At 59.1% G+C, this 25,423-nt stretch overlaps 5 protein-coding genes across 8 annotated transcripts; 1 reads left to right on the top strand and 4 right to left on the bottom strand.

Annotated features, from left to right (window-relative positions):
- Window positions 1–57: 57 nt before the first annotated feature.
- PYCR3 (pyrroline-5-carboxylate reductase 3) lies at window positions 58–2,558 on the bottom strand. The gene is made up of 6 exons (XM_087734471.1): window positions 2,462–2,558; window positions 1,927–1,991; window positions 1,460–1,639; window positions 1,043–1,255; window positions 817–909; window positions 58–459 (listed from the first exon to the last, which is right to left on the bottom strand). The coding sequence occupies exons 1-6, from the start codon at window positions 2,541–2,543 to the stop codon at window positions 277–279; spliced, it is 816 nt and encodes a 271-aa protein (XP_087590597.1). The 5' UTR covers window positions 2,544–2,558; the 3' UTR covers window positions 58–276.
- A 192-nt stretch (window positions 2,559–2,750) lies between these two features.
- LOC104020616 (protein brambleberry-like) lies at window positions 2,751–6,744 on the top strand. Its single transcript, XM_087734458.1, has 11 exons — window positions 2,751–3,206; window positions 3,462–3,596; window positions 4,054–4,207; window positions 4,289–4,396; window positions 4,503–4,670; window positions 4,749–4,919; window positions 5,027–5,126; window positions 5,445–5,506; window positions 5,737–5,834; window positions 6,195–6,265; window positions 6,404–6,744. Exons 1-11 carry the CDS (start codon window positions 2,988–2,990, stop codon window positions 6,549–6,551), a joined length of 1,434 nt encoding a protein of 477 aa, XP_087590584.1. The 5' UTR covers window positions 2,751–2,987; the 3' UTR covers window positions 6,552–6,744.
- Window positions 6,745–7,196: 452 nt separating this feature from the next.
- On the bottom strand, window positions 7,197–11,625 carry GFUS (GDP-L-fucose synthase). Of its 4 annotated transcripts, none has more exons than XM_087734428.1 (11): window positions 11,489–11,625; window positions 10,476–10,637; window positions 10,275–10,389; window positions 9,930–10,058; window positions 9,783–9,856; window positions 8,716–8,849; window positions 8,506–8,570; window positions 8,231–8,297; window positions 8,062–8,141; window positions 7,796–7,895; window positions 7,197–7,331 (listed from the first exon to the last, which is right to left on the bottom strand). In XM_087734428.1, exons 2-11 carry the CDS (start codon window positions 10,625–10,627, stop codon window positions 7,276–7,278), a joined length of 972 nt encoding a protein of 323 aa, XP_087590554.1. In that variant the 5' UTR covers window positions 10,628–10,637; window positions 11,489–11,625; the 3' UTR covers window positions 7,197–7,275. The 4 variants fall into 4 exon arrangements, 3 of the variants coding, with proteins under 3 accessions (XP_087590554.1, XP_087590561.1, XP_087590568.1); XM_087734435.1 differs by having other exon boundaries at window positions 10,476–10,657; window positions 11,489–11,612; XR_015699257.1 differs by lacking the exon at window positions 7,197–7,331 and having other exon boundaries at window positions 7,841–7,895; window positions 8,231–8,385.
- A 7,527-nt stretch (window positions 11,626–19,152) lies between these two features.
- On the bottom strand, window positions 19,153–19,470 carry LOC148057223 (feather keratin-like). Its single transcript, XM_087734415.1, has one exon. The coding sequence runs from the start codon at window positions 19,468–19,470 to the stop codon at window positions 19,153–19,155; it is 318 nt and encodes a 105-aa protein (XP_087590541.1).
- Window positions 19,471–24,460: 4,990 nt separating this feature from the next.
- LOC148057222 (feather keratin-like) lies at window positions 24,461–24,778 on the bottom strand. Its single transcript, XM_087734400.1, has one exon. The coding sequence runs from the start codon at window positions 24,776–24,778 to the stop codon at window positions 24,461–24,463; it is 318 nt and encodes a 105-aa protein (XP_087590526.1).
- Window positions 24,779–25,423: the final 645 nt, after the last annotated feature.

The raw sequence follows: 25,423 nt of genomic DNA, 5'->3' as shown, positions 1-25,423 counted from the left end.
GACCCCATACTGGGTGCAGTAGCCCCCCAGGACGGAAGGGACCAGAAAGAGCCAAGCTTGCCATCGTGCTGCCCACGTTTATTTGGTCCCAGCCTTGCAGAGGTAGCACGTGGCGTGGACATGGGTCCACGTGGGTCCACGCCATCTCCCACCCCCAGCCAGGGTCTCCTGGGGATGTCAGGGTCCCCCTGCTCCCTGAAGGGGTTCAGTCTGGTCCCTATCGCCCCTCCTGCCCCATGGGGGACAGGACAGAGAGGCTCATCTGCAGCCAGACCGCTAGTCCTCGGCCATGTCGCATGCCCGGTTGGTGGCCGCCTCCACGGCGTTCATGACAGTGGCCCGCAGCGCACCCTTCTCCAGCTGGTGCAGCGCGTGGATGGTGGTGCCCCCGGGAGTGCAGACGTCTCCTCGCAGCTTCGCTGGGTGCTCCCCCGTCTCCAGCATCATCTTCGCTGCACCCTACGGGAGACCAGGGTGGGTCAGAGAGAAGGGGACCTCTCAAACCCCCGTCTCCTTGCCCGGGGATTGGATGGCAGCATCCTCCCATCGCCCACGCTCCGTGGTGGGGGACAAGGCGCCGAAGCATCTGTCCCACCGCCATGCCCTTCGCTGTCTCCTGGTGGCCTCATCTTTGGTTTCAAGAGGCGAAACTGAGGCAAGAGGCCATCCAGCACCTCCTCCCTCGCTCTGCCACCCTGCTGGGTGCCGCAGAGCCCTGGGCAGCAATGGTGGCAGGGTGCCCAAGCCGGGTGGGAGCTGCGGGGCAGGAGGGAGAAGAGCAATGCCGGGTGTCCCCAAGCGACAGCACCGACTCACCAGCAGCGTCTGAGCCGCGATCCTGCTGGCTAAGCCGCCCGGCATGCCCATCTTCACCGCTCCCTCCGCCAAGGCTTCGGCAAACAGGTAGACCTGGGGGAGAAGAGCATCGGGGATGAGCGTGGTGCAAGGGGGGACCCCAAACCCCAACCCCACGCGGGTGAGATTTCTGCCGGCATCCCATATCCCGCCGGTGAGCCGGTGCCCGCCGAGCGTGGGTGCTTACGTAGGCCACCCCGCTGCCGCTGAGGCCGGTGTGGATGTTGATGTAGGATTCGGGGACCTCCTCGCAGAGCCCGCAGGAGGACAGCAGGCTCTTCAACAGGGCGGCTTCCCCATCACCGGCACCGCTGCCTCGGGCGAAGACCATTGCCCCTGCCTGCACCACGCACGGCAGGTTGGGCATGAGCCGCAGCACCTTGGTCCCGGCGGGGAGAAGCTGGGGAGAGATGGGGATGGGAGAGAGGTGCCAGCTCCGGGCAGCACCCAAGGGTGTCCTGAGACACCGGTGGGTATCATGAGAAGCACGGTCCATGGCGAAGGACCTGGGGATGCAACCCAGGTGGGGACAGAGCCACAGCAGCGTGTCCTTCTCCACAAGCCCAGGTGCAAATAGGAGGAGGAAGAAGAGGAGGAGGCTCACCCGCTGCAGTGTCTGGAGGGTGACGCCAGCCACCAGTGAGACGACGACGTGGTGGGGTCCCACGGCAGGACGGATCTCCTGCAGGACGCCCGGCAGGACGTGGGGTTTGGTGGCCAGGAAGACCAGGGTGCTCTCCTGCAGCACCTCCAGGTTGCAGTGCGTGGTCCGGCAGCCCGACTCCTGCCCGCGGGCAGGGGGAGGCGTCAGAGCCTGGCACCCCGCACCCCCACGGGCAAGGCACATTCGCATGCGGGGACACGGCTTGGGGACACGGCTTGGCGACACGGCTTGGGGACCCGCTCTGGCTGCAAAGCCACCTGGATTTCACCCAGACTTGGGAAGGATGAGCCAAAGCCCTGCGTGGGGGGAAAAGTGTGCCCCGAAATCGTGGCGAGGGGCACCCCAACATGCTTCCCACCTCCCCGGCCTCCGAGCGGGGTGGTTTGTCACCCTGTGTCCCCACTCACCCTCCAAGCGTCCAGGTTTTTGTCCGAGGGAGCGCTGGCCAGGATGCTGCTGGCTGGGACCTTCCCTTGGGGAACGTGGGGAGCGGGGTGAGCGGCCGGGGTGTCCCCAAGGCGGTGGGGACACCCCAGCGTAACCTGGGCACCCCGATCTCAGCCGGGATGTTCTCCTCTTCTCCAACCCCATCCTGATCAGCCTGGGGGCCGGGGCCCGATCCTGCCAGCCCGTCCTGAGCGCCCCCATGTACCACAGTGCGGTGACAAGGGAGGTGACCCCAAAAATCAGGGGCCATCTCCCAGCTTCTGAGCGTGGCCAGGGCCCGTCCCCACACTGGGGAGGGGACACCCGTGGGGGAAGGACAGGGCTGTGCCCCCGCTCTCCGTGGGGCAGAGACCCCCGAGGAGTGGGGCAGGACGGGGCTGTCCCCATGCCCCCACACTGATCTGTGGGGGCAGGGACCCCACGGAGGGCGGGGACTCCACGGAGGGCAGGGACACCCCCCCCCTCCTGCCTGTACCTGCCTGTACCTGCCCGTACCTGCCCGCAGCAGCCCCCGGGCCAGGCCTCCCGCCATCCGCCCGGCCCCCACGAACCCCACTCGCAACTCCACCGCCTCCATCACGCCGGCCGCCCCACAGACACGCCCACGCCCCGCCCCTTCCAGGCCACACACCCCCGCCGAACGCCCATTGGCTTCGCTCGATCCTCCCCCCTCCCGCCCATTGGCGGGACCTGGTGATAAGAGGCGGAGCCTGGGAGAGGGGCGGGCGTCTGCGCAGGTGCGGGGGCGCCACGTGGTTGCGTGAGGGGTGGAGCCGATCCGGTTCACGCGTGGGGGGGGAACCCCCCCCACCCGGGGAAAGGGGGGGGAGGCGGACCCCAGCCCTTCCCATCGCCCTTCCCATCGCCCCTGGGCTGCAGCCGAGGGCCCTGGTACCCCTGGGTGTATTGGGGGGATCCCTTCCATGGGGGGGGGGGTCCCCCAAACCCCTCCCCGGATTTGGGGGGGTTTCTCCCAGCCTCTGGGTGCTCCCCACCCCTTTTCTCCCCGCAGGACCCCGTCATGCTGCTGCAGAGCTGCCGGGCTTTGCTGCTCCTCTGCGCCGCTGCCAGGTTTTTCGGGTGGCTGGGCCTCGATACCCACCCGGAGGAGCTGGGGACCTCCCCTCCAGAGTTGGGGATCCCCCCACGTGTCCCCTTTGAGAGGACCACGGGTGACGAGCGGTTCCAGGCTGAAGCCACGCGCTGGGAGCCATCACCTCTGGAGCCCTGCCACCATCAGGTGTGGCAGTGGGGCTCCCCCCCCCGGCTGGGAAATGGGGGTCCCCAGGAGCCCCCACCCGCTCACCCAGGTGTGGGGTGCCCCGTGTCCACGTAGGATGGGTTTTGGGGGGGGGTGAAGACCAAGTGCTGGGGTGGGCTCACGCCTTTCTCCTTAATTTTCCACCCAAAACCCAACCCCTCTGTACCCCCCGTCCCGGCTGTGCTGGGAGCACCCATGGGTGCTGAGCCCTGCTGACGCCAGTGCCGTCTCCAGGTCGTGATGTGGCTCCGCTCATCCTGTGCCGACCTGAGCGAGGAGGAGGAAGATGTAGCCAAGCTGGGGGTGGACCTGTCCAACTGCCATGCCAGCACCGAGGGTCGCCGGACATACCCCTGCACACCAGACGCGGTAAGGTGCCTGGCCAGGGCACCCCAAATCCCGTTTTCTCCATTCCCACTCCAAATCCTATAGTAATCCAATGTAATTCCCCCACCCAAAATCCCAAACTTTGTAGCTGCGGAGCCTGAGCTGCACCCAGCCACCTCTGCTCAGCCTCTCGTCCTTATTTTGGGGTAAAACCAGCCCTGTTTTGCCCATTTCCCCCATGGCAAATGGGGATTTCTGCTCCTTGATCCCCTTCCCACCCCCAGCCTTGCTCGCTTCCGAAGGTTTTTCCAAAGTCTCTTTCCCCAGCACCGTGGGATGGAGATGAAACACTGGGGGCTCATTTTGGGATGCTGAGGAGGTGCCCCTGGGGAGAACCAGCATCCACCTGGTACGTGGTGGTGGGCAGCGCCGTGGGGTGATGGTGTTGGGGGGGCTGTGGGGCCACCCCCCATCACCACCACCCCAATATTCACCCCAGGAGGAGCCGCAGGAGCAGCCAGATGGGCAGCTGCGGCCAAGGCTGGAGACCCCCATCCACCACAGCCTGCAGCGGCCGACGCTGGATGAGACCCTCGTTGCCAGTGGACAGCACCGGGTGGCCCAGCTCGTGGAGGACACCACCCAGCAGATGGGTAAGAGCCACTGGCTGGCATGCAGCTACGTCCCCGTGTCCCATCTTGGGGACCAACCCAAGCTTTTGTGCCTCCTTACAGGGAACGTGAGCAGCCGTGAGGCCGCGGGGCTCCGAGAAGGGCACCAGGTTGTCCTGTCCAACCTCCACCACGCACAGAAAAGAGCTAAGGACGTCTGTTCCCAACTAGGTGGGAGCATGACAAATTCCATTCCCAGCTCTTTTTGCACCAGGACACCCCTGGGTGCAGCTTCCCCGGCTCATCCCCACGCCGTATCCATCTCTTCCGCATGCAGAGAGCAACTTGGCCCTTCTCCTGGCCCGGCAGCGCCAGATGGAGGAGGTGATGGAGAAGCTGCGCTGGGTCAGCCGGAGCCTGGGGCTGATGCTGGCGGCTGTGGAGGATGCACGGAGCCAGCTGGAGAACCATCTGCAGCACCTCCACACCAGCCTTGACCCAGCCGGTGAGCTGGGGATGGGTGCTGGGGGGTGGATGGGTGCTGGTGGGTGCCAACGCTGGGCTTTTGCTCTCCATCTCACAGGTCAGAGCCCAAGTGCCATCTCCACCTGCATCCTACACGGCTCCTACTTTGTGCTGCTGGTCACGCTACTGGTGCCCATGCCGCCCCGTGCCATCCTCCTCCTCCTCTTCCTCGCCTCCAGCGCTCTCGGCATCCCGGCACTCTCCGCTTTCCTGGCCCTTGCTGCTGCAGGTGGGGATGGGTGTGGGGGGACCTGGTTGGGGACATGCCGTCCTCGGGGTGCTGCAGGGGTGGGCTGGGGGTGCTCTGCCTTCTCCCACCCTCTCGCTTCCTCGCAGGGCAATGGCTGGTGGCAGCCACCTGCTGCGGTGCTGGGGGAGCCTGGCTGGTGCTTCCCCGTGAGGAGCCCCGTCACTGGCTCACCTCCACCCCGGAGAGGTAGGAGATGGTTGGGGGCGGGGGGGCGGCCATGGCACGCTTGGGAGCTGCTGGGACCCAGCCTGGGCACCCATCCTGGATGTCCCATCCTGCTGCCATCTGGCAGAGGTCCCCAGGGTGGGCTGCTGGTCCCCAGGAGGGGACAAGACACATCTTGATGGCTTGCCTGCAGCTTTTGGGCACCCTCATCCCAGCTCCCTGCCCTATTTCTGCCCGGAGGAGGCTGTGGGGAGGCTGGAGAGGGGGCTGCCATCATGATGGTGACGCAGAAGCCACCAAGGCGATGGGGCTCTCTGGTTTTTCCTTCTTCCCATATAGGGAATGCGAAATGGAGCTGTTGCAGGAGGAGCTGGACAGGATGGAGATGAGCTGCCTGCAAGGTGAGAGCTGGCCAGGCAGGGGGACATGGGAAAGATGATCATGAGGTGGGAGGTGTGGTGGCTGTAGGGCAAGGGGCTGAAGCTCCATCATGTTGCGGGGGGGCACATGTGCTACCCCCGAGTGTCCCCAAGCTGTGCTAGGGCATCTGCACCACCCCAGGGTGTCCCCATCCAGCACCTGGGGACAGCGGCACTGGGAGCGTGTCACCACCTCTGCCATGTTCTTGCAGAGGCCTCGTACCTGGAGCAACCCCCAGCGATGGCAGGGGACCTCCCCGGCTTAGCACCCACCCCCGGTGGCTGGAGGACAAAGCTGAGCTCGTGCAGGGTAAGCCTGAGCTGGGGTTAGGTGCTGGGTGGGATGTCCCCAGGTTGGGCCAGACCCTGCTCCTGGGGGCCAGCTGGGTCCCTCTGAGGGTCAGGTCCTCTAGGGCTGGGGTGTCCTCATCGTGACTGCACCTCTGGGTGCTGGGCACCCTGTTGGGAGAGGGGCCAGGGCTGGTGCCGCAGGACTTGTGGGACATGACACCCAGGGAAGACTTCTGGATGGAGTGGGGGTGTCCTCCAAGGATGGATGGCCAAGGCACCCAACCTGTATGACCCAGATATTCCCAGGGGACAAGGGACATCTCCTGCAGGACAGGAGGGCCACCAGGGATGGTGTCTAAACCCTTTCTTCCCCAACCAGGCAATGCCAGAGCTGGCCCTGGCTGCTGGGAAGCATTGGGAGCCCAAACCCTCCAACCCGTCCAGCGATGTGTGAGTGCCAAGCATAGGGGAACATCCCTTCTCCAGGGACACGTTGGGGCTGGTGTCACCTCGGGGTGGAACCAGTGACCTGACAGCCTCTCTGGGGGCGTCTTGGGGTGCTGGGGCTGATGGGTCTCTCTTCCATAGATCCTTACGGTCCCCATGCCAGGGGCTCACCAGGGCCGGGCAGCGGTGCCGGAAGAAAGCCATCCCTGGGCAGGACTTCTGCCATGTCCACACCACCAGTCGAGCCTCATGCAGCAGCTTGGCCATGGACTCCTCCCCCCGTATTTGACCCTCTACCCCCTTCCAGAGGGGTTTTAAACCCTTTTTTGGCTCTTCCAGATCCTGGTGGAGAACACATGGAGGTGCTCAGGACCCTAAGGGTACCATTCAATGTGGGTACGGTACCACACTGTGGGGCAGATGTGCCTTGTCCTACCAGTTTTATACTATTTGCATATATTTTAATAAATGCCATATTTACAGCTGGAGCCTTCCCTGTTCTGCCCCCACCCCATCCTGATGCTGGGGCAGGGGTGGCTTTGCTGGGGGCTTTGGGACCATCCCCACCTGCCAAAAGCAACAGCAAATGCTGAGCTGCCATTCCCGCACCAGAGAAACCACCCTGATCACCTTCCCTTTATTACAGCCTAATTACAGGTAATTAGCAGCGTAGCCCATTACAGCTCAGCAGGAGCTGCCAGCCTCCTGGATAGAGCCAAGGTGGTGGTGGTGGTGGCTCCAGTTGGTGGCTACCACCCTGTCTGGGGTCCCAGCACCTTCGGGATGCCCCAACCTTCCTCCCCACCCTGCCCTGGGTGTCCCGCACCGCTCCCAGCAGCGGGTAGGAATGTGGGGGCTGTTCGCTGGGCTCTGGCCCCCTTTTACTTTGGAAATGTCACTGTCACGCACCCCACCCCCACCCGCCCCCAGCCCCGTCCTCTGCCCCAGCAAAGGACAACCCTGAGATGAAGAGGATGGATGGTGCCAGATGATGCCGGTGCCGCGTTGGCCCCTCACTTCCTGGCGTTGGCGTAGTTGGCGCTGAACCAGGCGCAGGTCTCCTTCACGGCTGGGGAGGGAGAAGAGGGGGATGGGTTTGGGGATTGGGAACGCAGTTTGTTCATAGAATTATTGAATGGTTTGGGTTGGAAGGGACCTTTAAAGCTCATCCAGTCCAACCCCCCTGCCATGGGCAGGGACATCTTCAACCAGATCAGGTTGCTCACCGCCCCATCCAACCTGGCCTTGAATGTTTCCAGGGATGGGGCATCTCCCACCGCTCTGGGCAACCTGGGCCAGTGTCTCACCACCCTCAGCGTAAAACATTTCTTCCTTAGATCTAGTCTGAATCTCCCCTCTTTGAGTTTAAAACCATCACCCCTTGTCCTATCGCTCCAGGCCCTACTGAAAAGTCTGTCCCCATCTTTCTTATCAGCCCCCTTTAGGTATTGAAAGGATGGACCACCCTGATGCCACCAAGGCTAACTGCAGTGGGTGGGGGGGACCCCTTTATTCTGGAGCCCCTCATCTCACCTTGCCTGAATGGTGTGAACTGGAAGCCGGGCAGGTAGTGCCGTAGCTTGGCGTTGCTGGCCGTCTTCTTGAACTGCCCGTCTGCTTTGGTGGTGTCGAACTGGTGCGGGAGGGATTAAGGGAAACCAAAGGGGGAAAACCAGGTCTCTCTGGGTGCTGCTCTGGGTCACGGCATCTCCCCTGGAGCCCTACAGCTGCTGGTGGAAAGTGGGGTGCCCCCCCATGCCGCAGCAGTCCCATGGGGGCCAGCCTGCGGTGAAGGATACAACAAGCTCTCCCCTGAAGTCCATGGCCTCTGTGATCGCCTCTGCTGCCTCCTTGATGGAGACTTCATCTTCTTCTCCCACTGTGGAGAAGGGCATGATTGTGGCTGTTCCTCCATCCTCTTGGAAAGGGGCTGGAGCGGGGGGTTATGGGGGTGCAGCTGGGCCTTACCTGACAAAATGATGGGTTCCACCTCATCGTATTCCCGCAGGACCCAAAGGAAGAGCCGGGCCAGGTCCTGCGGAGGGGCAGACAGCTCTTGGAGGGTGGCTGCTGTCCCCCAGCCCTCCCATCGCAAGGGGACCCAACCCTGAGGATGGCCAACGCTGCCCAGGACAACCCAGGTGGGCTTAGACCCTGCTGGGGTCCAGGCGCCGGCCCCCCCAGCCCCATGCGCTGCCCTCCCCAAGCTTTGGGAGGCAAATGCTCCGCAAGGCCACACATACCAGGGAGTAGATGAACTGTCTCCTGGGCTTGCCCGTGCCCCAGACGGTCAGAGCTGAGCCGGTCTCTGTGGGAGGAAGGAGAGCATGTCCATGAGCATCAGAGCCACCTCCATTGACCCTGGCTACCCTACAGAGCTCATGGAGCAGGCAGGGGAGAAAAAAAACAGCCCAATCCTCCCAAAAAAAAGCCGTAAGTCCTGCTGCACTCACGTTTGGCCAGGTAGACCTTATGGATGAGCCCCGGCAAGACGTGGCCATCCTCGATGTTGAAGTTGTCGTGCGGTCCGAAGACATTGGTGGGGATGACGGCGGTGAAGCGGCAGCCATGCTGCTCGAAGTAGCCCCTGGGTGAGAGCGTGGGGGGTGCAGGTGGGTTGCCCACCAGCCGCAGTCACCCCACTCCAGCACAGAGCTGTCCCTAGAAGACCCCAGCCAGCAGCATCTCCATCTGCTGAGCCCAGGTATCTTAGAATCATAGAATCGTTAAGGTTGGAAAAGACTCTTAAGATCAAGTCCAACCGTCTCCAACCCTGGAGGTATTTAAAGAATGGATAGATATGGTGCTTGAAGACATGGTATAGATGAACTTGGCAGTGATAGGTTGATGGTTGGACTCGATGATCTTAAGGGTCTTTTCCAACCTTGACAATTCTATGATTCTATGAACCGTAACCCAGCACTGCCAAGCCCACCACTAAACCATGTCCTCGAGCACCACATCTCCCCTTCTTTTAAATACCTCCAGGGATGGAGACTCAGCCACTTCCCTGGGCAGCCTCTTCCAGTGCCTGACAGCCCTTTCGGGGAAGAAGTTTTTCCTAATATCCAACCTAAACTTCCCCTGGCGCAGCTTGAGGCCGTTTCCTCTCATCCTATCCCTTGTTACTGGGGAGAAGAGACCAAACCCCACCTCGCTACAGCCTCCTTTCAGGCAGTTGTAGAGAGCGATGAGGGCTCCCCTCAGCCTCCTCTTCTCCAGGCTGAGCACCCCCAGCTCCCTCAGCCGCTCCTCATAAGACTTGTGCTCCAGACCCTTCACCAGCTTCGTTTCCCTCCTCTGGCCACGCTCCAGCACCTCGATGTCCTTCCTGTGGTGAGGGGCCCAGCGCTGAGCACAGTACTCGAGGTGTGGCCTCACCAGTGCTGAATACAGGGGCACTATCGCCTCCCTGTGATAGCTCCATTTAATTCCTGGGAACCCCAGGGGATTCCTCTTGCCCTGATAACCAGAGGGTGCTACTAGCCCGCAAGGGCTCTCCTGTGTCCCCACCCCGCACCTATTCTGGATGTCGATCATCCTCTTTGCGTAGGAGTAGCCGAAGTTGGAGCTGTGAGGTGGCCCGTTGTGAATCTGGGGACAAGAGCAGAGAGTTAAGCATGGCAGGGATCCCCACTGGGCTGTGCACGGGGACGGAGATGCTCACCATGCTCTCATCGATGGGGTACGTCGTCTTGTCCGGGAAGATGCAGGTGGAGAGGCAGGAGACCACCTTCTGCACCCCCATCTCGTACGCTGAGTGCAGGACGTTGTCGTTGATATGGATGTTTCTCCTCTAGGGATGGAGAGGTTTGTCAGCTCTGTGGGGTGGGGACCCCCAAAACCCTGCACCCTATGGGTAATAACTCATTAATAACTCCAGAAACCAGAGGAGGTCTGGTTTGGCCCCGGCAGCAGAGCAAGCCCTGTCCCCGTGTCCCCATGCTTGAGGAAGGCAGGGGGTTGCAGCACCCTTGGGGACCCCAATACCACCCTTTTGCCATATGCTCACCCAAAAATCCAGGTTGTAGCGGATGTTTTTGAAGAGGCCCCCAACCATGGCAGCCAGGTGGATGACGTGGGTGGGCTTGTGCTGCTCGAACAGGGCTTTGGTCTCTGCGGCATTCCTGGGATGGGAAATTTGGGGGGTTCAGCGGTGCCGAGGAAGCAAACCAGGGGGGTTTCCAAGCGAAAACCCACGCGGTCAACTCACGTCAAGTCGGCATCTCTGGAGGACACGAAGATCCATTCCTCGTCCGGCCTCCCCTCTCCATCAGCCACCACCTTCTCGATGGCTCTCCCTACCAAGCCGGTGCCACCGGTCACCAGGATGCGCCTGGGCGCCAGCCCCGCCGCCTCCGTCATGGCCAAAACCCTGCGGGCAGTGGGGGGGGGCTAAGCTGGGGTCACCTCGGTTTGCACCCCGCTATGGACCACCGAGCTCACCCCCACCCCGGCACCCACGAACATCAGCCACGCTCCAGGCCGGTGGGATTATTTTTTTGGGGGGCTTTTACTCGCTTCTGCTAGCAGACGCGAAAAGGAAAGCAGAAGCGGCGTGTTTGGCGGCGACGCAGCCGGGCTGGGGCAGCAGAAACTCGTCAGCTGGAGTTGCTAATTAATGAAACCGGCCCGTGGCCTCCTTGCGCGCAGGCGGCGCCTGGGCCGGGGCCAGACCCTGCCACGCGGCGCCGCACGGCCTCCGGAAACGAAGGCTCACCCTGCACCCCGTGCCTCCCTCAAATCCCAGGTCTGCACCCCAAATCTCCCCCTGCACCTCAGGTCTGCACCACACACCTCCTCCCCCTGCGCCCCAAATCCCCAGGTCTGCACCCCATGCATCCTCTGCACCCCAGATCCCAGATCTGCACCCCACACCTCCCCCCGCACCCCAAATCGCAGGCCTGACCCTCACGGCTCGCCCTGCACCCCAAATCCCAGATCTGCACCCCATGCCTCCTCTGCACCCCAAATCCCAGGTCTGCACCCAGGTCTGCACCCCCACACCTCCCCCTGCACCCCAAACCCGACCCCCCCACACACCCACAGCCCCCCTCCCCGCAGCCCCGCCCCTATCCCAACCCACAGCCTCCCACCGCCGGGGTCCCCTAGGCCCCTCAGACCCCCCTGGGGCTCTCCCCTCCGTACTGTCCCCCCAACTCTGGGGACACCCCATTTCTACACCCCCCGAGCACCCCGCTGATGGGGTTGGGGGTCCCGTCTCACCCCGACACGGGGCTCGGCTCGGCTCGGCTCGGCTCGGGCTGAGTTCGGCTCGGCTCGGCCCGGCTCGGGCGGGGCTCGGCTGGGTTCGGCTAGGTTCGGCCCGACCCTCGGCAGGGCTCGGCTGTGTTCGGCTCGGCTCGGCCCTCGGCTGGGCTCCGCTGTGTTCGGCTCGGCTCGGCCCGCCCCTCGGCTGGGCTCGGCAGGGCTCGGCTGTGTTCGGCTCGGCTCGGCCGCGCTTCCTGCCGTCCCGCCGCCATCACCGGGCGCCGCCGCTCAGCTCCTTGGGAAATGGAGTCCGCGCCCGGCGTCACCGCCAGCGGGACCTGCTCTCCTCCCTAAGGGCTCGTCAAAAGGCATTTCCATGTGAAAAGGCTTAATCACCTTTAATGCGCTTAAGCTGGGATTAAAAATGAGCAGTGGTTTCTGGTGGGCGGGGGGTGGTTTCAAAGACACCTCCCCCTCTCCGGCTGGTTTTCCCTTCAGGATTTCTGTGAGGCAAAGGCAGGGTCTTGCACTGCTCTAAATTAAAATGGTGAAGAATGGGATTAAGGGAGACCCCGATGTCGAGGAGTCGTAAGATATCGCAGCTTTTTCACTCCTTTTCTCCTGGGTGATACCTGGAAGAGGAACGTCCCCTTTTCCTTTGGGAAAGTCTCAGGAAAAGCTGGATCCCTGGGGACCCCCCTTTCCTTGGGGGGTGGGGGGGCAATTTTTTTCATCATCAAAAGATGTTCACCTCGTGTGACCAGCCGTGTCCCATGGAAATGTCCGACCCCTCTCCCAGCTGGGTGAGTCCCAGCATGTCCCCAGCCTTCCCAGGGCTTTCCCAACTCCAAAATCCCGCTCCCACGAGCGACTTCAGTCCCGGTGCTATTTCGCCCCCCCCCCCCCCCATGACGCAGGATGCCCTTGGCTGATCTCACATGTGGAGCCACGGATGAGGCACTGAAGCTCCTTTCTCCAGCTAATCCCATGTCTGCCCTGCAAACAGCATCGTCCTCTGTGAGACACCAAGGTTTGGCAAGAAGAAACCTCCCGTTGATGTTTCCTGCGTGTCCCACTCCACCCGCACCAGCTCAAGGCAAGGGGATGAATCATAACCACCCCACATCCAGCTACGTTCACGCTTCCAGCTCACCGCATGGTAAAATTATAGAACGGAAGGGTTTGGGTTGAAAGGGACCTTTAAAGATCATCTAGTTGTGGTTTAACCCCAGCCGGCAACTATGTACCACACAGCTGCTCGCTCACTCCCCCGCGGTGGGATGGGGGAGAGAATCGGAAGAGTAAAAGTGAAAAAAAAAAACGTCATGGGTTGAGATAGAGACAGTGTAATAGGTAAAGCAAAAGCCGCGCACGCAAGCAAAGCAAAACAAGGAATTCATTCACTACTTCCCAACAGCAGGTAGGTGCTCAGCCATCCCCAGGAAAGCAGGGCTCCATCGCGCGTAACGGTTACTGGGGAAAACAAATGCCATCACTCCGAACGTCCCCCCCATCCTTCTTCTTCCCCCCGCTTTATGTGCTGAGCATGACGTTATACGGTCTGGGATATCCCTTTGGGCAGTTGGGCTCAGCTGTCCCAGCCGCGTCCCCTCCCAACTCCTTGTGGACCCCCAGCCTCCTCCCTGGTGGGGTGGGGTGAGGAGCAGAAAAGGCCTTGCCTCTGTGTCAGCACTGCTCAGCAATAACGGAAACACCCCTGTATTATCAACCCCGTTTCCAGCACAAATCCAAACCATAGCCCCATACTAGCTACTGTGAAGAAAATGAACTCTATCCAAAACCAGAACACTAGTCCAACCCTTCTGCCATGGGCATGGACATCTTCCATTAGATAAGGTGGCTCAAAACCCTGTCCAACCTGACCTTGAACAATTCCAACTATGAGGCATCCATTAGACGAGCTCAGGAAATGCAAAAGGAAAAGGAAGATTTTCCAGGTGCCAATGGGAGGATAAGAGCTTCCTGCTGCATCCTGCGAACATCGGAGACTAACCCCTGTTTTGGCTGAGGAATCGCTGGGAGGTGGCGCAGCTGGAGCTGCTGCAGCAGCAGCTGAATAATCATGGTGCTGGATTTACATATGGTAATTCTGGAGCTAATTACCAAAGCAATGTTAGGGCACGAGGGAAGATCACAGGGGAGAGGTGTAAACTTGCAGTGACCGCAGGGGATGGAGCAGGACTCTCTTGTTAATGAAATATCACCCAAGCTTTTGATATTATCTAGCAAGATCTTGTGAGTTCAGGATGAAAGCCTGGAGGAGACCCACTAGGTCAACTGGGCAGGTCTTCTGTGTGACACGAACCAGAAGACAGCCCAGGACCTTGCAGCAGGCAGGATAAAGCTTGGGCGGCTTGGTCAGATCCCATCGCCGTTGGAGAACCGCTGCTTCATCTGACGCGTTGTTTCCGTAACAAAGCTTCCTTGTGGGTGACCTCTTTCTCTCAAACTGGTCCAGTTTTGGCACCAGCCTTGATCCCTGCTATGCCCTCCCCATTCCTCCTAGGGAAGTGGGGCAGATGGATATGAGCTGCTCAGATGCAGCCCATCCCAGTGTGGAAACCGGCTCGTGATGATGCTGCATGGCTGCAGCCAAGCTCCAGGAGCCCAGGTGAGACACACCAGCTCTAAGCATCCCTCTCCCGCTTGGATTTCAGTTTTACGGCTCTTTTTTATGCTTTTAGGTAGACAGCACACCAGCAGTGAGCCCCTTTCCAGGTTATGTCCTGCAGCACAGCCTGTGCCTCCCTCCACGCATGATTTCAGCTGGCTGAAGTCCATTTTGTCCTAAGCAGCCCAGCTCCCACCAGTTTCCATAGGGGCTGGGGGTTTCTTAGCATATGAAATATGAACCGGGGGCAGTTTGAGTGGAAAATTTCTGACTTGGGGTGGGACAGGGACAAATCGGACTCCTTGCAGACTCCTGGTTCATGGGATCGGAAGGAGCTGCTGCGCAGTAACATCCTTGCCGTCATCACTTTGTATTTGGCCCTGCCGAGTCCAGTCCTCTTGAAGGAGGAAGACAAGGGAAAAGGCCATGCGTGGCTGCAAGCTGCGACCGCTCCGTGATGGGGTTTGGGGCATCTCTGAGAGCGCAGGGTCCTGGCTGGGTGGCTGAGAGTCCTATTGGGAGACACTGGGAGAGATGCCACCCATTTCATCTGCAGCTCGGTGCCCTCCAGCACGTCCTTCCTGCTGTGTGCCTGGCTTGGGGTCTCCTAAGATTGAATTGCAGAGAGCTGGGCTGGGGGCAACCAAAGGGACCTGGATGGATGGGAGAGAAGCATGTGCCGGTCCATCCATCCTCTGGGCAGAGGGCGATGTGGTTATGAGCCTCCTCCCAGTGCTCCCTTGAACCCGTCTGAGCTGACTGTGCCCAATATGAGCAGCTCTGGAGCAAGTTTGGGCTGAGACATGCTCTGAAGCATGAGGCAGACATCCCTCCGGGCCTGGCTGCTCAGGCACGTCGCAGGACTGTGGGGAGGTGAGATCCTGCACCCATTTCAGTCCAAGGGTTGATGTCAAGCTGGCTGAACTCCAAGGTGAACAACTGTCACTCATAAGAGCAGGTATTACTTGAGTTTGTCTTCTATTGATTAGACATTACTTTAAGATGAGCTAAAGTAAGCCCCTCAAGGCCAACGAAGCATGTCTGCAGGGGAGATGCGCTATTTATACTAAATCACAGGATAAAAAGGCCAAACAGATCCAAACCCATTCCCTCTCTCCTTGCCCAGCTCCAAGGCAGGTGATGTTTGGTTTTGAATTAGAGAAGGGCTTTGTTCCTAGGCAAAAGCTTCGTCTTTGAAACGAGGCTGACTCCAGCTGTGCGCAGAGCTCTCCGGCACTCTGGACTCCAGCTGCTCTGGAGACATTCTCTTAATTCGCTTTTGATGAATATTTCAGTGCCGCCAACAGCCCTGGAGACTGCGAGCTCCTGTCTCAGCCCAGAGTTCACCTGTTTTGCAGGAGCCTGTTATTTTTCACTTACCGAGAGTGAAAAATAAAAACAACAAAGGAGAAGAAAGCGTGAGCAGCACTGTTGATAAGTAATTTGGGGGGGACCAAAGACCTTTGGTACCCTAAGATCTGTGTTTGAGTGCCCGAGTTGGGAGGGTGGCATAAGGGAATAAGGGAATATGCCCACCCCACCAGCTCCTTGCCCATGCAGCCCTGCAGGAGCCCCATCTTCACAGCAGAGCAGGGGCAGGGGCTTGTTCCTGCACCTGGTACTCAGTCCCCTGCGCTGCACCTCAGGGACCCCACAGTGAGGAGGATGGTGACCTCATACAGGGGGCTTTCTGTGTGACCTCAGAGGAAAGGGATGGTGGCTTGAGGTCCCCTGTACAGGTGGTCCAGGGACCCTGCAGCAAGGGGGATGGTGGTCTGGAGACCCCCTCCACTGTGGAACCCTGCAGTGAAGAGGGGATGGTGGCCTGGTGATCCCCCACAAGGCATCAGTTGGGGACCCCATAGCAAGGTGAGACTGTGGCCTGGGGACTCCCACGTAGATGGAATGGGGACTGCGCAGCCAGGTGGACAGTGCAACGAGGACCCACACTTGGGTCAGCTGAGGACCCCACAGCAGGGGGGGTAGTGACCTGGGCACCCTTGCATGGATTGCCCAGGGTCCTCACAGCAAAGAGGGATGGGGACACAGGATTCTGCTGTGAGGGAAGATGGTGTCATGGGGACTGCCAGGTGGTTGGGCTGGAGACCACAGCAAGGGGGGGCCATGATAGGGGACCCCACATGCGTGTCCCTGGCCCTGCAGCACAGGCAGGAAGTGCAGGGTCTGTTGACATATTTATTGATTGCAGCTTTTTTTGGGAGGTGTTATTTAATCAGGGCATTTTCCCTACCTCTTGCCCCTCTCGGTTCGCTAACTGCTTTCATGTGAGGCATTTGGTTTGGTTTCCGGCAGCATTTCTACTCATTCACTCCCTCATTCACCCCCCCCCCCCCCCCCCCAAGTCCCCCAGCAGTTGTTTTAGGGGCCATTTGGTGAAGATTTTTTATGCCCAGGGGGACTGGGACAGGCAGGCAGGGGAGGCTGGTGAGTCACTGCCTTTGGGGTCCTTCTTTGGGGTGAGTGCTGAGGGGTGAGACCATTTCCAGCGCGATGTTTGTGGGGCCAGAGTGGCATTGGATGTAGCGGAGGGGAAATGGGAGTTGCGCACGCTGGGCTGTGCACCTGAGAACCTCGAGGTGATGTTTGCATGCCAAAGGGTTGATGAAGCAGAATAGACTAGACTAGACTAGAACACTCCAGTTGGAAGGGACCTACAACGATCATCTAGTCCAACTGCCTGACGACTTCAAGGCTGATCAAAAGTTAAAGCGTGTTATTAAGGGCATTGTCCAAATGCCTCTTAAACACTGACAGGCTTCGGGCATAAACCACCTCTCTAGGAAGCCTCTTCCAGTATTACCTTTCAAGAGCACCAGTAGGATCTTCTCCATAATTTTTCTAGGTACTGCTTGTTAGACTAACAGGTCTGCACTTACCTAGATCCTCACTCATGCCCTTTTAAGAAATTGGAATAACATTTCCTGGCTTCGAATCAGTGAGGACCTCCCCAGACCCCCGAGACCTGCCCACATTCAGCGAAGGTGAGTGTCTTGAGGGCTGTTCACTGTGTGAGCAGTGCTTGTTTGTGAGGAAGAGGAGGTGAGGTAGGAAGGGTACCTGTGCTTCTGTGTTGGTGGGTGCTGGAGCGCCTGGCCGGGAAGAGGCACGCGGGGCTGTGCTGGAGGTGCCAGTGGACTCACGGCTGCCCCCCCGAAAGATGGGTTTGTGGAACTGGATGTACATAAGTCCATGGGGAAAGATGGTTTGCAGCCACGAATGCTGAGGGAGCTACCTGAGTTCCTTGCACCCGACACAGAGGAATCTGATGGAGTTGAGCAAGAGGAGATGCAAAGCCCTGTTTCTAGGGACTTAGCTGATGCCCTGGTGGTGGTGGCTGCATGACGAAGGGTTGATGAATGGCAAGGCCTGCCCCAAGTGAGCCGAGGTGAGTGTTTTGCAGGCTGTTTGTCAGGCGGGCAGTGGTTGTTGCTGAGGAAGATGGAACGAAGAAATAAGGAGTGCTTTGTGACTGGATGTACGCAAGTGCACAGAGCCTGAATGGTCGTAGCCATGAATGCTGAGGGAGCTGTCTGATGTCCTTGGGAGGCCACTCTCCATTAGCTTGCAAAGGTCATGGTGTGTGTGGGCAGTTCCTGAAGACTGGAAGGAAGCTCATACCCCTCGTATCTTGAAGAAGATCAAGAGGGAGGATCTGGGAAAGTAGAGGCTGGTGAGCCTGACCTCGTTTCCGGGCAAGACGATGGAGGAAATCCTCACTGAAAGCATTGCCAAGCCAAGAAACACCAAGAAAGTGCTAGGGAGTGGTCAGCATGGATTTACGAAGGGGAAATCATGCTTGACCAACCTCTGTGTCTTCCGGGTGTAAGCGACTGGATGTCGGACGAGGGGAGAGCAGTGGCTGTTGTTGAGCTCTACTTGAATGAAGCCTTTGTCGCTGCTCCCATTCCACGTCCCTAGAGAAGCCGAGAAAGTATGGGTTGCATAAGTGGCCAGTGAGGTGGACTGCAAAGTGGCTGAAGGGCTGGGCCCAGAGGCTCGTGATCGGTGGCAGGCCAAGCGGCCATGGGCACAAGTGAAAAGCGATGGAATTGCATGGGCAAGGCCAGGGTTTTTCAGTGTGAGGGTGTTCAAAGAGTGGAAGAGGTGGTGGAGTCTCCATCCTGGGAGATACTGAAACCACAACTGGCCATGGTCCCGGACAGCCTGCTCTGGCTTTCCCTGCTTGAGGAGGGGGGGTCGAAGCACCTGCTTTCCAGAGTTCCTATCTTCTGTGATTCTGCTTGCAGTGATTGGCAGGGAGTCATGGTGGGGAACAGAGTTAGTGAAGTGTGTGATGGCACAGGGAGACTTTGTCAGCGGCGTGCGCAGGTGAGCGCTGTCGTGTCGAAGCGTTTGACTGAGCAAGTGGTGGGCTTGTGTCACGGGCTTGAAGTCCCCAGGTGCCAGTCTGTGTTGCTGTTATCGCTGGTGACGTATTTCCTAGGAGAGGATTTGTGGCCCCTTTGCACCCACCCTGCTGGCCTGTTGAGCCCTGGCTTTGTGCTGAGTGAGACTGGAAGAGCCTTGGGAGAAGAAAGGAAGAGGAGGCATCTTCAGGCTGGGCTGCAGAAGAAGTTTATTGGGAGAAAAAAGGAGTGCAAAGGCAGGAGCACCAAGTAGAAGAGAGCTGATCTGAGGTGCCAGTAGGGAGACCATCAGCCATGGTCCCTTGTGTGCAGACAGATTTTGCCAGAGCCCCAAGATCTTCCACTCCTGCAGTGGGAGTGGTAAACTGGAGGTCCCTGGTGGTCTTTGGCTTGTCAGAGAACATAGTTGCAGCAGAGAACAGTGGATGTAGCAGAAGGGGTGCTGCAAGGAAGGAAGAGGGAGAAGAGGCAGAGGTACATGGGCCATGTTTGCAGGCAGCCCGGGCTGGCCCCTTCCCCGCTTCCTTCCTAGGTGCCTTGAGAGGAGGAGCTGTGCACTGCGGGTGCACAGGCCAGCAATTGCCGGGAGGTGCATCCTCAATCCATGCTGTGGCTTCCAGGGTGTGGGTGGTTGTTGTCAGGGGTGGTGGTGAGGGCCCTTAGCAGGGGTAGCAGCCTCTTCTGCCACTGAAGCAGCCCAGGCCTCCAAAGCCAGAGCCGTAGCCGTAGCCGAGGCCAAAGCCCCCGGAGACGGGCACTCCCTGGGAGCTGAGGACGTTGCCCACGGCAGCCGATGCGGAGGATCCGACGGCGGTGCTCTGGGGGAAGGAGCTGAGGATGGGTCCTGGCAGGGTGACCACGACAGTGGAAGGCTGGATGACGACGCGGGAGTCCTCGCACTGCCTGACACAGGGCTCGTTGCAGCTGTTAGCCAGCGGGGTGGGTCCGCAGGGGCGGCAGCTGTCGTAGCAGGCCATGGGTGTGGTGTGGAGGGGCCCTGGAAGAGAGGGTGTTGAGAAGGCGGAGGGGCGTGGGGGTGCGAGGGGCGGTGTTGCAGGAGGGCGAGGGAGCGGGGAGGCCTGGTGTGGGGCTGTGGGGAGCGTGGGGGTGGGGAGGCGTCAGCGGTGCTGAGGCTGGGGTCAGAGCGTGGTGGAAGAGAGGGGCCAGGTGGGTCAGGAGAAGGAGGGGAAGGGGGTTGAGGCTCACCTTGTTGAGCGCGGAGGAGAAGGCGTGAGGAGAAGAGCGTGAGGGAGAGAGGTCCTGGGCTGGCTTTTATGCTGGTGTGCGAGGGGCGGGACAGCCTTTGCGCATGACAGCCTTTTGCAGCAAGCAGCTGTTGCATGCCCCAGCCATGTAAGTAATGAGGTGGGGTGTGTTTTCCTTCCCGCAATTGTCCAATTTCATGTCCTCCTCTTGAGGCCGTGTCCATCTGACCCTGGCGGCAGCTTTGAACTGTGAGTATTAGAGGCCAAAGGCTTGGTGTTGATGGTGCGTGTCAGGACAGGCAGAGGACACGACCAAAGGGTAGGAGAGGTGGGGTGTCATCAGTGAGGTCATCGCGTGGCACTGGTGTGGTGTGGTTTGTGGGTGCGTTGTGAAGAGGGGGGCCCCATTTCCTCGCAGCCCTGGCAGGCTGGTCTGGGCTTTGGAGGTGTGCTGGGCGTGAGGCGCTGCCCCTTGCATCATGTTTTGTCCCTGCCCGCCTTGCTGCCAGATCACTAGGGCAGTTTTTAGGCCTGGCCTTTCCCGTTGGCTGTGCTCTGTGGGTGTCTGGTGCCCCTCTTGTTTGACTTTGTAGTTCTTGTGGAGGACAAGCTGACCGCGCGGCAGAAACGCAGCCTTGCGGCAAAAGAGGCCAAGAGTCTCCAGGGCAGTGCTGGGATGAGCGTTGCCAGGAGGTCGGGGGAGGTGATCTTGCTCTGTCTTTTGCACTGGTGAGGACCTGTGTGGAGTCCCGTGTCCAGCTGAGGGCTCCCCTGTTGAAGAAGGACATGGCCTTAGTGGAGTGAGTGCCGTGCAGGGCCACCAAGACGCTGAGGGGACTGGAGCATCCTTCCTATGAGGAGAAGCTGAGAGAGCTGGGAGGTTATTTCAGCCAGGAGGCAAGGCCGTGCATGGAAGATGACATCACTGTTTGTAAATCCCGGATGGGAGGGAATGATGCCAGGGGACACAGACTTTTCTTGTGGGTGGCCATGGCCAGGGCAAGGGTGGATGGAGAAAGCAGAGAAGACATGCCATTTCCTTGGAAGAGAAGGCAAGGCTTTTTCATCATGAGGGTGGTCAAGCAGCAGAACCAGTTGTGCAGAGAGCTGCTGGAGTCTCCATCCTCGGAGATACTGAAAACCTGACTGGCCGTGGTCGTGGACAGCCTGCTCAAGCTGACCCTGCTTGAGCAGGTTGGGTTGAAGTAGCCGATCTCCAGAGGTTCCTTGTGCACTCACTGATTCTGTTTGCTGTGATTCTGCTTGCTGTGATAGGCAGGGAGTTGTGCTCCCCAAGAAAGTTGGTCAACGGGGAGCAGAAAAAAGCCCTCATAATGCAAGGAGCAATGGTTAGCGACCTGCTACACCACTTAGCCACACACAGGTCTATGGGAGCGAATGGGATCCACCCAAGGGTACCGAGGGAGCTGGTGGAACGGCTCACCAAGCCACTTTCCATCATTTGTCATCAGTCCTGGCTAAGCGGGGAGGTCCCTGTTGACTGGAGGTTAGCAAATGAAGGTAATGATGAGTCTGTTTTAGACCATCCAACCAAGATGAAGAAACAGATGAAGCATTCTACAAGCGGTGGCTGAAGTCTCGCGATCGCTAGCCCTTGTTGTCATGGGAGACGTCAACTTACCAGATCTCTGCTGGAAACACAACACAGCAGAGAGGAAACGGTGTAGGAGGTTCCTGGAGTGCGTGGAAGATAACTTCCTGACGCAGCTGGTAAGCGAGCCAAGCATGGGAGGTGCCCCGCTGGACCTGCTGTTTACGAAGAGAGAAGGCCTGGTGGTGGTCGGAGGCCGTCTTGGGCACAGCGACCATGAAAGGACAGAGTTTTTGGTTCTCGGAGAAGTAAGGATGGGGGTCAGCAGAACCACTCCCCTGGACTTCAGAAAGGCAGACTTGGGCCTGTTTAGGAGTCTGGTTGAGGGAGTGCCTTGGGAGGCAGTCCTGAAGGGCAAAGGAGTGCAGGAAGGCTGGATGCTATTCAAGAAGGAAGTCTTAAATGCACAGGAGCAGGCCGTCCCCATGTGCCGAAAGACGAGCAGGCGGGGAAGAAGACCGGCCTGGCTGAACGCGAAGCTTCAGCTGGAACTCAGGAAAAAAAAAAAGAGAGCTGACCACCTTTGGAAGAAGGGGCAGGCAACTCAGGAGGACTACAAGGATGTCGTGAGGTTATGCAGGGAGAAAATGAGAAAGGCAAAGGCCCAGCTAGAACTTAAACTGGCCACTGCACTCAGGGATAACAAAAAATGTTTCTACAAATATATCGGCGACAAAAGGAGGGCCAAGGAGAATCTCCATTCTTTGTTGGCTGCAGAGGGAAACATCGCCACAAAGGATGAGGAGAAGGCTGGGGTACTTAATGCCTTCTTTGCCTCAGTCTTTAAGAGTCCGACTGGTCATCCTCAGGGTATTCGGGCCCCTGAGCTGGGAGATGGGGATAGGAAGCAGAACGAAGCCCCAGTAATGGAAGAGGTAACAGTCAGCGACCTGCTCCTCCACCTGGATGCCCACAAGTCTATGGGGCCAGAAGGGATCCACTGGAGGATACCGAGGGAGCTGGTGGAGGAGCTCGCCAAGCCACTCTCCATCATTTACCAGCAGTCCTGGTCAACGAGGGAGGTGCCAGCTGACTGGAAGTTAGCTAATGTGACACCCACCTACACGAAGGGTTGGAAGCAGGATCCCAGGATCAACAGGCCTGTCAGCCTGACCTCTGTGCTGGGGAAGGTCATGGAGCAGATCCTCTTGAGTGCCATCACACATAAGGCACATGCAGGACAACCAGGGCATCAGGCTCAGTCAGCATGGGTTCATGAAGGGAAGGTCCTGCTTGACCAACCTGATCTCCTTCTATGACAAGGTGACGCGCTTGGTGGATGAGGGGAAGGCTGTGGATGTTGTTGACCTGGACTTTAGTAAGGCCTTTGCCACTGTCTCCCACAGCATTCCCCTTGGAGAAGCTGGCTGCTCACGGCTTGGAGAAGTGCACTCTGCGCTGGGTAAAAACCTGGCTGAATGGGCGAGGCCAGAGAGTGGTGGTGAATGGAGTTCAATCCAGTTGGTGACCGGTCACGCGTGGTGTTCCCCAGGGCTGAGTATTGGGGCCGGTGCTGTTTAATATCTTTATCGATGATCTGGATGAGGGGATCAAGCGTACCCTCAGTAAGTTTGCAGATGAAGCCACGCTGGGCGGGAGTGTTGATCTGCTGGAGGGAAGAAAGGGCCTACAGAGGGATCTGGAGAGGCTGGATCGATGGGCTGAGTCCAATTCTAGGAGATGTAACAAGGCTCAGTGCCAGGTGTTGCACGTGGGTCACAACGACCCCATGCAACGCTGCAGGCTTGGGGAAGAGTGGCTGGAAAGCTGCGCGAGGGAAAAGGAGCTGGGGGTGTTGGTTGATACCCGGTTGCTTATGAGCCGGCAGTGTGCCCAGGTGGCCAAGAAGGCCAATAGCTTCGTGGCTTGTATGAGAAATAGTGTGGCCAGCAGGACCAGGGAGGTGATCATCCCCCAATACTGGGCACCGATTTGACCGCCCCTCGAATACAGTGTTGAGTGTTGGGCCGCTGACTAGAAGAAAGACACTGAGGTGCTGGAGCGTGTCGAAAGAAGAGCAAGGAAGCTGGTGAAGGGTCTAGAGAACAAGTCCTGTGAAGAGCAGCAGAGGGAACTGGCATGGTTCAGTCTGGAGAACAGGAGGGTGAGGGGAGAGCTTATGGCTCTCTCCAACTAGCTGAAAGGAGGTTGTAGCGAGGTGGGGGTCCGTCTCTTTTGCCAAGTAACAAGTGATAGGAGAAGAGGAAATGGGCTCAAGTAGCACAAAGGGACATTTAGATTGGATAATAGGAGCAACTTCTTCCTGGAAAGGGTTATCAAGCACTGGACCAGGCTGCCCAGGGAAGTGGTTGAGTCCCCGTCCTGGGAGGTATTTAAAGACATGTAGATGTGGTGCCTAGGGACATGGTTTTGTGGTGGACATGGCAGTGTTAAGTTAATGCTTAGACTCAATGATCTTAAGGGTCCTTTCCAACCTAAATAAATCTATGCTTCTAAGTGCGTGCTGCCAAGGGAAGCTGGCGTCAGAGACATGGGCAGAAGCGCATTAGCGTGTCCAAGCATTTGTTTGAGTAAGTGATGGGCTTGTGTCACGGGCTTGATGTCCCCATGTGCCAGTCTGTGTTGTTGTTATCGCTGGAGACATACTTGCTAAGAGAGGTCTTGCAGCCCCTTTCCAGCCATCCCGCGAGCCTGTTGAGCCCTGGCTTTGTGCTGAGTGAGACTGGAAGAGCGTTGGGAGAAGAAAGGAAGAGGAGGCATCTTCAGGCTGGGCTGCAGAAGAACTTTATTGACAGAGTCTGAGGTGCCAGTAGGGAGACCATCGGCCATGGTCCCTTGTGTGAGACAGATCTAGCCAGAGCCCCAAGATCTTCCACTCCTGCAGTGGGAGTGGTAAACTGGGGGTCCCTGGTGGTCTTTGGCTTGTGAGAACATAGTTGCAGCAGAGAACAGTGGATGTAGCAGAAGAGGCAGTGCCAAGAAGGAAGAGGGAGAAGAGGCGGAGGTACATGGGCCATGCTTGCAGGCAGCCCGGGCTGGCCCCTTCCCCGCTTCCTTCCTAGGTGCCTTGAGAGGAGGAGCTGTGCACTGCGGGTGCACAGGCCAGCAATTGCCGGGAGGTGCATCCTCAATCCATGCTGTGGCTTCCAGGGTGTGGGTGGTTGTTGTCAGGGGTGGTGGTGAGGGCCCTTAGCAGGGGTAGCAGCCTCTTCTGCCACTGAAGCAGCCCAGGCCTCCGAAGCCAGAGCCGTAGCCGTAGCCGAGGCCAAAGCCCCCGGAGACGGGCACTCCCTGGGAGCTGAGGACGTTGCCCACGGCAGCCGATGCGGAGGATCCGACGGCGGTGCTCTGGGGGAAGGAGCTGAGGATGGGTCCTGGCAGGGTGACCAGCACGGCGGGAGGCTGGATGACGACGCGGGAGTCCTCGCACTGCCTGACACAGGGCTCGTTGCAGCTGTTAGCCAGCGGGGTGGGTCCGCAGGGGCGGCAGAGGTCGTAGCAGGCCATGGGTGTGGTGTGGAGGGGCCCTGGAAGAGAGGGTGTTGAGTAGGCGGAGGGGCGTGGGGGTGCGAGGGGCGGTGTTGCAGGAGGGCGAGGGAGCGGGGAGGCCTGGTGTGGGGCTGTGGGGAGCGTGGGGGTGGGGAGGCGTCAGCGGTGCTGAGGCTGGGGTCAGAGCGTGGTGGAAGAGAGGGGCCAGGTGGGTCAGGAGAAGGAGGGGAAGGGGGTTGAGGCTCACCTTGTTGAGCGCGGAGGAGAAGGCGTGAGGAGAAGAGCGTGAGGGAGAGAGGTCCTGGGCTGGCTTTTATGCTGGTGTGCGAGGGGCGGGACAGCCTTTGCGCATGACAGCATTTTGCAGCAAGCAGCTGTTGCATGCCCCAGCCATGTAAGTAATGAGGTGGGGTGTGTTTTCCTTCCCGCAATTGTCCAATTTCATGTCCTCCTCTTGAGGCCGTGTCCATCTGACCTTGGCGGCAGCTTTGAAGTGAGAGCAGGTATTTGGGAGGATTTGCATGGAAGGTGCGTGTCAGGGCATTTGGCAGACGTGGCCAAAGCCTAGGAGAGGTGGGGCGTCGTCAGTGAGGTCATCCCATGGGACTGGTGTGGTGTGGTTTGCGGGTGCGTTGTGAAGAGGGGGCCCCATTTCCTCGCAGC

Source organism: Nipponia nippon, unplaced genomic scaffold (genome assembly GCF_047370975.1).
Source record: "Nipponia nippon isolate SJK-2023a ecotype South Korea unplaced genomic scaffold, ASM4737097v1 scaffold_1, whole genome shotgun sequence".
Lineage (NCBI taxonomy): Eukaryota > Metazoa > Chordata > Aves > Pelecaniformes > Threskiornithidae > Nipponia > Nipponia nippon.
This window is presented reverse-complemented; position numbering and strand designations above follow the sequence as displayed.